Genomic DNA, 15,313 nt, shown 5'->3' on the forward strand with positions numbered 1-15,313 from the left:
TCTGAAGCCTGTTACTGAATGCTTAAGAAACACCGGGCCAAACCCGTAAACAGAAAAATGGGAAAATAAGTTGTATTGGCAGTCAATAAATCCAGATAGAATTTATGGGGTGATGGGGTGGAGAAACACAATAAAATGGTGACTTGGAAAAATATTGAATCATTGGTGGGTTTCTAGGCAATAGCCTTGATTGCAACAATCATCTCATGGCTGTTAGCCACCTCCTGCTCTTCCCCCCAGCCCTGCTACACTCCCAGTCCTAAGTCCAGACTCAGAATCTACACTGTGGTACAGGTAATTCCTCATCCCAAATGCATGTGAAACTATCACGTGTTATACTATCCATTGGAAGAATTAAATGTCTGCTGTCGAAAGGGAGGGCCTATAAGGACTTGTTCTCTCAATGACGTGCATTCAGGCCTCTGCTCATCCTCACCATTCATGCTGTTTCTTGCGTAACTTCACTTGCATATTAAGCAGCACCCTGCTGAAATTGTCACTTGGTCTTTATTGACCACTTCACAGTTGCTACTGCAGTTTTTCTGCTTGTTATGGAAGAATCATTGATGTTCAAGTTTCTGTATCAGCTCTTGCTGCTAAGGAGGTTCCTTGATGGGCTTTCTTTCATTTTTATATCTGTTGGTCTTCCATTATGCTGTTGTAGGCTGCAGCATGGGATTTATGGCATCTCTGTCTCTAGATGTACTGCACATAATTCTTTTCAGGTGTGAAAATAGTGTTTTATAACCAAAATGCCATAAAAATTATAAAGATATATGGACAATCCCAGCAGCTCCCAAACAGATGCTAGTGGAGTAAGACTGTCTGGTTCTGTCATGCCCCCTCTCTCTGATGAAAACTGATTAACACCAGACCTGGCTGATTTTGTCATTTCCATGCTCACTGGCATTTCAGACTCTTTCAGAGAAGATTCATGTTGATTTCGGGATCTTCCAAGACACTCCTCTGCAAAATTTAGGGTCAGATTTCCACGAGTCCTCTACTCCTAAGTCTTCAGGGTACAAGAATCATATTTCTGTGGTTTTGTCTCATGTTTTTCTTTATGGTTGCATTGAAAATACCACTCAGCAGACTATCCTGGTATTTCTTATTCAGTGACACTGTACATTCTGTTTAATATCTTTATCAATGACCTGGATAAGAGGATTGAGTGCACCATTAGTCAGTTTGATATGACGTGAATTTGGATGGGAGCTTTGACCAGCTTGAGGGCAGGAAGGCTCTGTAGAGGGATCTGGAGAGGCTTCCTTACTCAGATTTTTAGACAAAGACTGTCAGTCGCCTGGCATCCTAAATATCTTAAAAATAATAAATTCACAGACATATTGTCTTTGACTTATTAAATAAATAAACTTCTTCAAAATTATGAAAACTAGGTTTGATGGTGCAACCCTTATAATTCTCCACTGGTATTAATAATATTACTTCATTACATTAGCTACTAAATCACCTATAGTTGGGTTTTTCAAACTGAGGTTCCATGTTTTATAGGCATGTTTTTGTTCTATCACTTAGCAGATGAATTTTGCAGATTTGAGTTGTAAGTAACAAGACTAGTAAGGCAATTCAGATTATTTAGCTATGGAACCAGCAGAATTTGTGCTTTGACTGTTGGTGCAAAGCTACAGCATAGTCAGGCCTTTATCACGTAAAACAGGAACTTTATCATACAGACAAGTTCTTTATAGATTATTTCTTAATTCCATATCACATGTTAGGTCACTATAGTGAGTAGGAAATTTTGGTTCTTACTTAGTAGCTCCTACTGAACTCAGTGAGGTTTTTTCTTGACAGCTTTAATACCAAGTAGTGCCCAAAGTCTTCAAAACTAATGAAAGTCAGACTTCTTATGCAAGCAAAGAATTCAAGATTTGACATAATGCAAGTTTAAAGAATATTATTTAACATTATGTTGTTTCCTTAAAAAGGGGTGCAAATAATAATTTTTCTGGCAGTTACTTTGAAGGGAGAGGCGTATGTGCACATTTTGGCACTGAAAGGTCTCTCCTGGTGGCCTCTACTAACACCTTGAACTAGAGTTCAAGTCTCATTCCTATGGAGTTGGAAAATGATACATTAGAAAACATCCTATTGGTGCTGTTCTTCACTCTGCATAAGGAAATAACATAGGAAACCCTTTTCCCACTTGGTTTCCTGTAATTTTTTTAAACTTGTTAGTGTAATTCCACTTCCTCCTTCCAAACTGATTTATGTAATCAGTACTGGATAAAACTGTACTCTTGAAAAAGGTACTCCAGTTTGAATTTCAATCTGAAAGCAAGAGATTTTACTCTTCCTGTTATTTTTTAATATAAACTTGAAAAGGAAAATTGGGAGTCCAACAAAAGTGCATGGTTATTATACAGGCTATGACCAAGGCACAAACTTCAGAAATCAAAAACTGGTAGAGAAAGAGTTTTTCGTTTATTCTGGTCTGGAATTCCAGTGATGCTGACTCCCTTAGCACAGTCCTTCTAAAGTAAATCCTGTAAGATGGTGATACAGTGCTTCACTTTTAATCTACTGTTTTAAAATGGGGCCATTAAAATAAGAAGTTCTCACAAAAAGCTCATAGTCTTAGTGAAATTTATTTTCAGTTAATACAACTTTTAAAAGTTACCCAAACAATCCTTTTGCTTTCTTTTGTTTTCAAACACGAGCCTTCTCCCAGTAATTCAGATGACATGATTTAAGCTGACATTAGTCACTTGGTATGACTTACAGAGAATTTATCCATGAAAAAAAAAGCGCCATAAATGGGCTTAGGATTGCCTTTTTATCACATGCATACATTCACTTTTTTCTTGCCAGGCACAGGCAAAGCACAAAGGAACACTTCAGAGGCCTTGGTCCCTTTTTTCTTTCTTTGCAAATAGGCGTATTTCTAAAATCCAGACTTGAAATTTGGCATGGCCACAGCTCTGCACAAAAAACATCCTTTCTGTTGCCCTTTAAACAAATAACTAATGTTCTCGCTTATTCCTTTTTTTTTTTTTTTTTTTTTTTTTTTTTTTTTTTTTTTTTTTTTTTTTTTTTTTTTTTTTTTTTTTTTTTTTTTTTTTTTTTTTTTTTTTTTTTTTTTTTTTTTTTTTTTTTTTTTTTTTTTTTTTTCCCTTCTCTAACAAATCTGGAGAGAAAAGCCACGACCGCTAAATACCATTTGCTCTCTCCTCCAGTCCTTAGTGTTACTGTTATGACTATAGCAGTCACGATGCTGCCACGGTGCTGAGGTTTCTGAAATACAGGAGGTGGCACCATCCAGCCTGACAGGGCCACAGAGCAAAATAAAATCATGCTATCCTCTCCCTTTGGATTTTCAGCCTAAATTTGAGACAAGTGATAAAAGATGGGTTTCTTCGGGCAACACTCTGTGGAAATAATGAATAAAATGGTAACCACAATTCCCAGTATGCATAGTGTCTGAGCAGCTTGACCTTTGCCAGGACTTTTGCAAGAGTTTTAAGGAGGGATTTGAAGAGGAAAAACAGGTAATCTTGCAGAAGCTTGAGTGAAGCCTTTTGGCAAAAGGGTAAAAGCAATTAAGTGCTTGTTTTTAAAACTTGTATATGTGACATGTTGGACTGATAAGAGTTAGTACTTATCTTCTCCAGCATGAAACGACAGATTATAATTGAGAGGGGAGCAAGCTGGGAGTGGATTGGAAAATCAGGATAAGCAGCTTATTTTAATGTCATAGAGCCGGGGGAACAGGCAGTCAGTGCAGGTGTGCGGCGAGGAGCGACAGCATCCTCTGGTTTACACTGGCATCAGGAAAGGTGTCCTCCATTTGTCAGGATAGAGGCAAACCTGCTGTCGTATAAGGAGGACTGGCTGAGAAATTTTAGTTGCACCAGTGAACAGAGCAGCTGTCCATCCACAGCATTAAGGTAAGAAATCAATGAGCTTTGGGCACAGACCAGACAGATGTGGATCTGAATTTCAGGCCACTGTTGCTGTCTCCAGACTGCTCATCACAGCCAACTCCACCCGAGCTCACTTTTCACAGGCACTTCCTCTGTTTCTGCTGAGGCTATTTTGGTGCCTCTTGGAGATAGTCCAGTGGCCACATAACTTCCTCCTCAACAAAACATATTCTCCTGTTTCAGCTCTGTAACTTTTTTTTTTTCTCTCACTGACTTCAGAGCTAATCCTTCGCAACTGTTCTCACAAGTCAATAGGTTTGATATCTATATGTGAGCACTGCATCATACAGATGCACCAGGACTTAGTCTGCTACTAGGACTGACTTCTCACATTAAAGTAACAAAGGCAGTCATAACATACTCTTCATTTTGTAAAAATTTTTGCATGTACATTCAACTGGTTGTGGTGAAATTACAAATGAACAGCCTAAACTGTGTTTAGAGATGATACTTGCTTCTGGTATATTCCTTATTCTCAACTTAGAAAAGCTGATGAGCTACAGCCTTGCTGTCTTCTCAGTAAGGTGGAATGATGAGCAAGAAAGCAGGTCCAGTCTAGACTGTGTGCAGTCTTGTAATTTTTGAAAACTCAGGGTGATTTTGTTTTCGGGGTATGGAGGTTTCAAATGAAAAGCTTATATAATTTACTAGAAATGTTGAGTATATTTCACTTTTTGTTTACCTTAGCTAATAAAACTTAAATACATTATTTGATGGTTTTGTACTGAAAATACCCTTTCTATTGAAAGCATGATGCTAACCATTAAATACACTGTTTCCTATTAGTAGCAAGGATACAGTATTGATTTGGAGACAGGAAAACAGACAGGCAACCTTCAAATAGTTCTGTTCCTGTTCCAAGAACTTCAAGAGAAATCACCATTATTCTGATTTTAACAGTTCCTGAGATTTTAATGAGTAGGAAAAAAGAGAAATTAGATAGTGTTGTATTCAGCTGTAACTGCAGTTCTTCCAGGAATTCCTAGCTGCAAAAGCTGGTGGGGACCGACAAGCAGGCATTTTCAGCAACTTGTTCTGCATTTTCCCCACTCCTCCTAGTACTGCAATGCCCCAGAATTCTCCAGTAACTCAGACTGGGCCTTTTTTAGCAATAAGGAAAGAAATTTCTGCTCAAACTAAAGCAGAGGCTCACAGAAGAGACTTGGGGAAGGGCTTGTTAAGTCTATAACACAGCTTAATATTTGCAGTTGTCACTACTGGTTAGAGGAGCTGTCTCTAACTTTCAATCCTTACTCCTCTCCAGATGATCCACTGTCACCCACTTGATATCTAGATTAGAATAAGAATTACCTTCCTCTCTGGGTCAGCATAATGCCTTAATAGCAGACCTGCTGTCAGTACGGGACAGGGTGTGTCTGATACAGGATACTTAGAGGATACAATATATGCATAAGCTGATAAGTGACACAGTAAAACAGTTCCCAGAGTCAAATTCAGGGAGGCCACTCTCTCTGAAAATTCTACTGACCTGAAATGGTGTTTTAAAAAGCTGGTTTAGCATATATTATCAAACAGAATGTGAAACACAGATTGTTTTGCTCTTCTCCCCACCCTCTGAAATAGTGTTGTGTTAGGAAATGTGATATATAGTGCTAAATACGCAGAAAAATATTGCTCTGAAATTAGGACATCACATTTAGTTTACAGTATATAGGCTGCAAAATTGTCTCTTTTAGTTTTGATTTCTTACAGAAAGAGATGTCTGCCATTCATGCTCATTAACAGTTTGTAAGTACAAATAAAAGTCAGCTGTGGATGGAATATTATGACGGTTCCTCATCAGGACTTGATGCACTTACATGTAAATAACACTGAAAAAAAAATACAGACATTTGGTATTTACATATGTATAATTGTCCAACATGTTGGATAAATATTACTTGAGACTCTTCTCAGTAAGTTATTTCTGTGAAAGATAATGGTTAATCTTACTACATTTGTTATTGCAAAGTCTACCTAACTAAATTTGTTATTGCAAGTGCAGAGTAGCGAGCAATTAATGCTTCATTTTGAGTCTTCTCAAATGGACTTAATCAGGCTTACATTTTCTATATTGAAATTGTTGAAGAGAAGATTGAAAAGCTCAGAGCAGCTGCAAAACTCAGAAAAAATGAAGAGCTGAACTTGCACTGAAGATATAATATTGCCCCAGCTTTGCTTCCATCTGTGAATACAACATCTGCTTTTGAGGAAGTGAAATGAGAAACTGCATAAATCAATATAAAGACTGTTTCTATTTCCAAGTGTAGTCCAGTGTGAAAGAGCATTGACAGGAGGGCTCCATTACTAGTAGAGCACAATTTTAAATTCTACATCATGATTAATGAGGAGGCTTAACGAAAAGATATAAAATATTATGTCATAATTTAGTATCCTTTCATGATAATTACTAAGGTAAAAGGCATGTTAGTCATCCATGTACTCACTAATATATCTAGTAATCGTCATACATATATCTATGTATTTAATAAGTAAAATGTGCTTTTCTCCAACAATTTTAGAATTAATAATTTTAATATAATTCTTCTTTAAATTATTATAAATAGTCTCAATGACTTGTATACTGCCCATTAACTTCAGGTAGTGTTCATATTCTTGCTTCCCATATGAAATCCTATATGGTACTGCAAAGAAAAGGATCACGAAATCTTTACATTTAGAGATCAAAAAATCCACCAAACCTTGCCATCAATAATAGAAAGCATTTTTCATGATAATATTTTATTCTAAATAAGCATGCCCTGTAACAAATTTGTACTGAGGTGTTTGGCGTCACCCATGAATTCACTTCTGCAGCAACAAAACATATAAGCTATTAGTCATTAGCACTGTTCCACTGTGGAAGCATGGTCTGAGTTCTCATTTCCATTTTGTGAAAAAAATGGGATTTATTCAGCATGCATCTCTTCCTACTATGCACCACATCAACTTTCTGCACATACAAAGTCAACCAATGCTTCAGCTCTTCTTTTTCAGTCCCACCTCGGGCAGAGTAGTTGGTTTTGAGGCGTCAGACTTACTGGGCACCAGCAGTTCATGCGTATGGGAAGAAGAAGGGGGCCTTATTCCAAGGACTTGACACAGACTAAGCAAGCTTTGTTACAAAAGCTTAGCTTGGAAGGAAAGTATAATGGAAGAAAAACTGCATTTACAATTTTGCATCATGCATTCAAAACAACTTCAAAGGCAAAGTTGTTCTTGGTTGTGTCCAATACTTATTACATATCAAGCATATAAAAAACATCACCATGGTTTAAAATGTGTTTACATGTGTGCACACATTGCAATCTCACCCTCCAGGGAACTACTATGTTTTCTTGAAAGTTTATAGCTCACAATTACCGGAGTCCAATGACTTACATTTTCCTAACTGATTTCCAGGAGGTCAGCTTTGTCTGCTGCCTTTTGACGAGCCACAGTGTTCCAGCTCTCTTGTTAGACTGAAGACACATATATAAACAAGTATCTCCAAGATTTTCCTAATTCCTCGGTGGAAGTGATGAGTTACTGAGAAATGGAATAATGAGAAATTTCACCAGCTGAATGATTCACAGTCATTTGTGCCTTTCAGATGGCACAGCTGTTCCCTCTGACAATAAATGGGCGAGCCAGGGCTTAAATCTATCTGGCATTGTGAACGATCTTGTTGCTCTTGGTAGTGCAGCACTAGTTGCTGAATATCCATGCAGGAAGAAGCCTCAAGTGATATTCAGGGTCAAGGAGAGAGGCAGGAGCATGAACTTTGTTTTATCTGGGCTGCCAGGAGGAGTGAAAGGGGCATAATGATGTACGTATTTCTTTGTATTTGAAAATAAACATTTCTGCTTGTCTATGAAAACCAGTTCATCAGATTGAGCACTTTCTCTATGAAAGGCTTCCCTTATAAACCCACGTCTGCAGACTTCAGCCTGTACTTCCTTCCCTGGCTCAAATGATGGAAATTTGTCTTCTGTTTTGTTTCTTTTGCCTGAAAACTAAGCAATACATGCAAGCCCTTGATCAAAACTGAATGCTAAAACAATTCTGCCACTCCCCTTCGTATGAAATAGTCCTTACTCATAGAAATATTCCTTTTGAAGTTGCTTTGTAGATACCAAAGAAATACATAAGAGTCCAGAGGGCTAAGAGATACTGTACTTGTTGAGCAAAGGCCATATTCTGATGTCACCAGATATGAGATTTCTGAATAGTCTTTTATGTGGGGTTTTATTTCAGGGTTCTGTAAGAGTTAAATTTTTTTTTATTATTTTTTTTTTTAAGTTTATAAAGAGAACCTCAGGGATTCCAGAGGGATTTGAGAAGGGCAATTACGAGTCCTAGAAACACCAGTGGAAAGAATACTGATTCTCTGAACAATACAGTTGAAGACAGAAGACACATTAACTGTCTGCTTTTCCCTCCTAATATTCATAAGACAAGAAGGCGTATATAATTTCCAGAGTTTTTAAATAGATTTAGATCACCAGAAAATTGCCCCATCCTACATAGGATGCAAAAATCCAGTGATCCACTACTAAATGAAGCTGTTCCATATAAACTGTGAGCCAACTGACCCTGGAAATTTAGTACCCAAGTTGCGTGACTTGAAAATCTGTTCAAAGTGAGGCATGGCTGCAGGCCTTGACTGTTGTACTTTAGTAGCCATAGTAACATGGTCTCTGGAGACTTAATGCTAGTGAATTTTCCTTTATTTCAAGGAAGAGTAATAAGAGAAATGTGGATTGGAACTTGTTCTCTTTCTTTTTTTTTTTTTCCCTCCTCCTTATTTTTACTATGCCATGACCTTGACCAAAATATCTTTGAAGTCTTTTCTGGCTGATTTTCTGCTATGAGACCAGGAAAAAAAATCAGGATATATAAAGGATCTTGCCAAAGGAAGTCCTATCTTCCTCAAAATATTTGCCTTCATTCCCAAAGAGAACCTCTTGACTAATAATGTTTCAAAAACTTCTTAATGGAAGGAACTGATAACTTTCATCTCACAGCTACCGTGGGCACCAGAATAATATCATACTTTCTTTGAACTGACAGATTAATTGTTTTTTTGTTTCAGTAGCAGGTGCAGCTTTTCGTGACTATATAATTGGATGTACATGTTTTTTCAAAAGAACACAGGCCTCTCTCTGGTGCCAAGCTCTTTCTTTTTTTTTCATTTGGGAAAAAACTCCCACATGATTTCATTTTTTAAGTACAATGTAGAAAACTCATGTAAGTGTTTTTAAAAAGCCAAATACAAACAAACAAATGTTCACAATACATACTTAAGTCTGTCTCACATGTTTCAGCTATTATCCTGGATTAGAAATTCCATCTGTCATTGAATCCATATGGTTTACCAAATGGCAGTTTAAAAGCATGTACTTTTTGCAGATTTGAAGAGAGTTGTTATAAAAGTTTTAAGTTCCGTATATTTTTGTGTGTGTTTTTTTTTTCTCTGTGTGCAAATGACCCTCTGTGCATTTGTGAAAATATGCAATATTCCTAAAAATTTTCAGATGCAAGTGGACTTTACTTATTTAAACATGCTAGTTGTACACAACGCAAATACCATTGATGTTGAGTTGTGGAGTTTGGTTATTTCATCCTCTAAATACAAGAGCCCTGTTTAGGCTTTACATTATTTCTACTGAAAGGATCAAAGAAATGAAGAGAGCTGCCTTTACTTCTCTGTGTTGTCCCCTCAGTGTTTTGGGTAAACACATGTTTACATTAAGGAGTGTGAACCACACATGGGATGACGCTGGTCCACGTTCTCTTCCCCTTTTCCCCTCCCCAGGTTATTAATTACTCAGGCAGATGGCTGCTGTGGTTCTGACACAGCACACCACTGAAGCCCCCCGTTCACTGGGAATGAGAGAAAGCTATTGCTGAGAATTTTATTTCAATAATTGAAAAGGTTCAAAAATTTTAAGTGGAGCTATATACTTTTTTGTCCTGTTTAATGTGATACCTGGTAATTTAGAACAAAAAAAAGTGAAATATTTTTGCTAATTCTCATGGAATGAAGTTGTCTCTCTTTTCCATTCAGTCTAACAAATCACTAGGCTTCTGGACAGCTAGATGGAAAAATCTCAATGCAGTTTTACTGGAAAGAACTTCAGTATGGAGTTGGTATTTGGTACATGAGAGATTCATCCGAGAGGGTGGAACAGACGTTTTCCTGCTAATTTGCAATCACACCCACTCAGGGGTACCAGACCTGTGCTGGCAAACACGTTCCTCCTTACCCCCACCTGTGGCAAGTAGATAAGAAAAATATAAATCCCAACCCACTCTATTCAGAGTCCTCTATGCTGCAGGTGTCTGTTTTCACACTGGACTACAGTTTGGGGTAATACTGAGAAAACAGGAGAATTTGCAGCCATGGGTGAGACTCACTAGTTATGAAATTTTACTTTATGACCAGCTTGTCTCTTTTTAATGGGGCTGAAGCAGCAGGTTTCCCAACTAAAATGAGGTTAAAAACTTGAAATTTGTGTTAATCCTCAGTAGACTCATGCGGCTCCATAAAAGTTGTTTTTGCACCAAAGTGGGTATTGCTTTTCCTACTTGCAGGGCAGAGCATCAGATGTCTGCATTTGGGGCCATGAAAACCAGGCAATGCTTAGTTAAGAGATCTAAACTCAGCAGAGGACACCAGAATTTTGAGAACAAACCAAAAACAAAGCAGGGGAAGTTTGTAACTCTCTTCATTTACATACATCCCTCAAATCCATACTTGTTTCTGGTTTAACCTCAACACATTGCTCCTTGAGCTTTTCCTCCACTTCTTTCCTCTCGTTTCTCCCACCCCTTCTTTAATACCTCCTCCAGCCTCACAGATCTAATTACCAGCGTACTGATCTGAACCCTTAGAAGTCCACATGGTCCCATTTCCCTTTCCAGTTTTTACAAACTGCTGCACCTAGTCCAACCTGACTCTGGCTCTGTGAAAGAAAAATTTGTGAAAAGAAAAACCTTACTGTCTTCTGCTGTGGGGGAGTCTTATGTTTTAAAGGTAGATACTGATGTCTTAGGGTAGATGTATAGGGTTAAAGAGTATGTACCAATATGCTGAAGAAGATTAATTTTTGAATAGGGGAGTTTATTTCTTGATTCATACAAGCAACCTTTGACAAAGGCAGATGTTCCAGGCCTATTTCCTACACGGGCTGAAACCTGTGAGATTCTTCGAGCATATTCAGATCTTGTGGCCATTGTTTAGGCCTTTCCAGATAGGGCTTGGTGCATTAGTTTGCATAGCTTAAGAAAGTCTTTTTAATGAAGAACATTTCTTTAATTTCTTTGATGTTCCTAATTTCTACCTGCCCCTGCTTCACGGTCAGGACTGGAGGAATATGCATGGTAACAACCACAGACATAAAGGAACTCCCTTAAAAGTCCTATGGTTATCTTTGTGGAAATTTTTAGTCTATCTAAATTAAAAGGCCTGCCAGATGTTCAAAATGTAATAAAATTCCTAGTATCACATTACCGATGGTTTCATTGCTGAGAAGATGAGTCCAGAGAGACAAGATGCCAGAAATGGTTTCTTGTCTCCATTTCACATTGGAAATGTATATGACAGATAGCATCTATAGAGGTTCCTCTCAGTGCAGTGAAAGGCACAGATGTGAAGATGCAGAAATCTTGACACATCGTCTTCTGGTTGGTGAGGTGCTGGGACAAATTTGGGCCTTATTTAGGGCAGAAAATAGCACCAGCAGAGCAACTGCTTGTACCTGAGGAGTTGACTAGGATAACTAGTATTTAACACAAGCCCATCTAGGCAGAGGTAACACTTATTTTGGAAAAGATCTGTACCTATGGAGCTGACATGGAACAAAGCAAGATTTGCCCTTGACTAGTCTTAGCAATGACTTATGGTTAGCATTGACTTGATTGAATCACTTGCTGCTACAGCTCTTTCCAAATGTAGGTGAGCCATGGCAGGCTCTCCACTACATTTCTTCAGTCATCATTTCACAGGTTTTTTAAGGTACAGAGCTGCTGGCCAAGTGTGGTCCCATAGGGCCACATTTCCAAAGGTGCTCCACAATTATGGTTGGGGCCAAACCTTCTGAGGAGGTCAGCCTATTGTGCAGTGAACTCTTGAAAATCTGCCCACCATTGTCACAGTGGGAACAGCCTTTAAGCAGTCTTGGAAATCTGGTCCTTATTTGGGAACAGAAAAGAGAACCAAACTCACAAAAATATGTCAGTGTATCTGGTTACTGAACAATTGAAAATCTGTCCTCCTTGTGCTTCAGGATTAACTCTGGATTAATAGGCACATCAGTAAATTGAGAGTGAGTTGAAGTAGGGATAATAATAATTTAGCAGTATTTCATCAACAGCTATTTGAACTGTTATGTCCAAAGACCACAAAAACATCACATGAGAGGATCTAAACTACCTTGTAATGCAACCTGTTGGAGTAAAGACATGTTACTAAATCTTTATCAAGGGAAGAGAGGCAAAATTCTCAGTTTGCATGCAGCATAATCTTAATGTTTATATCATGTATTTAATTTATACCTTACTTTTATTTTTGGATTTCTCTGCTTGCTTTCCTTGCATCAAGTCTATAAGAATTAATTTAACTCTTTTCTAGATTAAATATTATTCCAGAAAAGAAGTATTTATAGCTTACTTTTTATATTCATTTCATTTATGCAATTATTCTATGTATGTATTCTTTTATTAGAGCTTAAGAAAATAGTCATACTTTAAAATACAGATCCAATTTTAGAGTCATAGCTATAGCAGCACATGTATTTAATTTTTATGTTGGAGATTATTATATTATCTCTATTTATCAATGCCTATATATTTAAAGCAATTACTATGGAATACAAAGGTTTAAATTAAAAGAAAAAACAAAGTAGTTGACTCATTATTAAACTTTTAATTTGACGAATAATGACAAAATATAATTATGCAGATAATTTAACAGACAATAAACTAGTAATGCAATATGGTAGTTATACTGTAATTAACTATATTTTTTTTCAAGAAAAAAAGAAAGCATGTTCCAGGTTGTCATTAATTTTTCATGGTAGGAAAAAAAGACCTTTATGGTGTCAAAATTTTTGCATAGTGATTTTTTCATATCTAGAATATTCTTAAAATCATTACATTTATACCAGTTTTATTCTTAATTATCTGCTTATCTTTTTAATTATTTAATTTTCCTTTTTCAGTCACTGAATGGTTTTGCATTGGTGGTGAGTGCAGATGGAATGATATTTTATGCATCATCTACAATTGTGGACTATCTAGGGTTTCATCAGGTAAATATATTGACAAACTTTAGAATACTTAGTCACTGTCACTGTATTGACTTTCTTGTTGCCCCTTCTGCTGTCTGGCTTTCTAAAATGCAGCACTGTAGGTTGCTACCTTATCCATCTTATCCTTCTACTGCTGGTTAGACATACCCTGTTACTGAAACAAAGTTATTTTACTATGCCATTTCAATTTTTTTTTTTTTTTTTTTTTTTTTTTTTTTTTTTTTTTTTTTTNGTGAAGAGTTATTTCTTGTAATGCTGTTGCTTTTGCAAAGCTTTTGTTAACAGAAACCTGATCTGTTATAAAAGGAAGTTTTAGGTAGAAGTTTCCTTTCAATTTTAGTATAAGATGCTGTTTTTCTGGGCTGGTTGTCTGTTATTAATAAATATATTGTAAAGTCACAGAATAACAGAACCATGTAGTTGGAAAGGATCTTTGGAGGTCATCTAATCCAACCTCCTGCTGAAAGCACATCCAGCTAGAGCAGGTTGATCCGGGACTCATCTAATCAAGCTTTGCGTTTCTGTGACCCCCCTGGAAGATGTGTTCCAGTGTTTACCCATGCTGACTGTAATTCTTAAGTCTCGTGTTCCATGTTGCAACCTGTGTCTGTTGCTTCTTATCCTCCCACTTTTTTCTTATGAAAATAGTCAAGCTTGGTCTTCACCTGCTAATTTGGTTGATGTAGACAGCAGTAAGTTCTTCCCGAGGTTTTCCCTTCAGAAGGCTGAACAAACCCTGTTCTTCTCTACTGATATGTCATGTGTTCCAGCCCTCTTAAGTGTCTTGGTAGCACTCTCCTGGGCTCATTTCAATATGCTAATATCTTTCTTTTCCCGGGTTACCCAAAATTAAGAGAGAACTCTGCCTTTGTTGAACTTCCTGAGGTTCCTGTCAGCCCATTTTCACAGTTCATCAAGGAGCTGTTCTGCTCTCCCCAGCTGGAATCCTCTGCAAACCTGCTGAGAGTGCACTCTATCACATGATTCCTTAGTCAAGAAATTAAATAGGGTTTGTTCCAGCATTAATCCCCGGAGATGCTACTAGTCATCAGTTGCCAATTAGATGTTTTTATGACTCACATTTGCATATGTAACAAATGAATTAAGAACAGAAAGAATCACCTCAGGATGTGAAGGGAAAAAGCACATGTTAAAAAATAGGGGCTTCTGAAATAACTTTCCTCACACAATCTGCTTTGGAAGTATCCTACACAGCCCTAATTTTAAATAGAGTATCAATCTAAAGATAAGCATCTGCTCCCCTACGCTTACTAATTAAACATTCTTTGTTGCATTGTTTCAGACTGATGTAATGCACCAAAACATATATGATTACATTCATGTGGATGATCGCCAGGATTTCTGTAGACAACTGCACTGGGCCATGAACCCTCCCCAGATGTTGTCTGGACAGCAATCACAGACAGAAACAGGTGGGATTGTCTATGCTGGTTGGAAACACAGGCATTACTGTACAGAGAGAGAAGTGCATTCCACCTATGCCCATATCTGTGCCATGTCAAGTCAGATTCTTCACTGGAAATCTACACAGGGGCATTTATTTGTGTCGTTGTCTCATAGATGACATTGCTTCCCGATCCTTTGCATTTATAAGATTGTGTGCCACTGAGGCCATAAAGTTGTTTTCTTTATGTTTTTCTGACTAATTACACATATTCTTCACATGCAGAATGAACAGCATCAGTCTTCATCCTACCAATCTGTTGTTGACACTGATCAGGACATGAGTATTCCTCTCATTAATGCAAAAAAATCCCATGCAAAATGTTTATGTACAGAACCACAGTGGCAGCATCACTTTCTGCCGTTTGTTTTCCCATGCAAAATTACGTACACAGGTGAGGAGATACTTGCAAGAAGTCCTTCAGCAACCCTTATGAAGTCCTCAGAAACACAGTCCTGAAACCTGCATTTCTTGTAAAACAGTTTCTATGTTATACAAGAGACTTACAGATGCCTGAGGAACTTGGCAAGATTTTGTAGGAAGTACGCAGAAAACATGCAAACAACATGCACTAATATTTCAAACTACAAGATTTACAAATATTTGGAATT

The 15,313-nt window shown here is 37.4% G+C and overlaps 1 protein-coding gene across 1 annotated transcript in view; it reads left to right on the forward strand.

The window, feature by feature from the left end:
• AHRR (aryl-hydrocarbon receptor repressor) overlaps positions 1-15,313 on the forward strand; it is an 87,002-nt gene that overhangs the window by 62,937 nt on the left and 8,752 nt on the right. Inside the window, exons 5-6 of the mRNA XM_027886890.1 lie at positions 13,148-13,237; positions 14,541-14,670. Coding sequence (XP_027742691.1) covers positions 13,148-13,237; positions 14,541-14,670 — 220 coding nt within the window. The remainder of the gene's footprint in view (positions 1-13,147; positions 13,238-14,540; positions 14,671-15,313) is intronic.

The sequence above is a fragment of the Empidonax traillii genome, unplaced genomic scaffold, assembly GCF_003031625.1.
Source record: "Empidonax traillii isolate 1590-97213 ecotype Southwest subspecies unplaced genomic scaffold, ASM303162v1 scaffold196:size3368384, whole genome shotgun sequence".
Taxonomy (NCBI): Eukaryota; Metazoa; Chordata; class Aves; order Passeriformes; family Tyrannidae; genus Empidonax; species Empidonax traillii.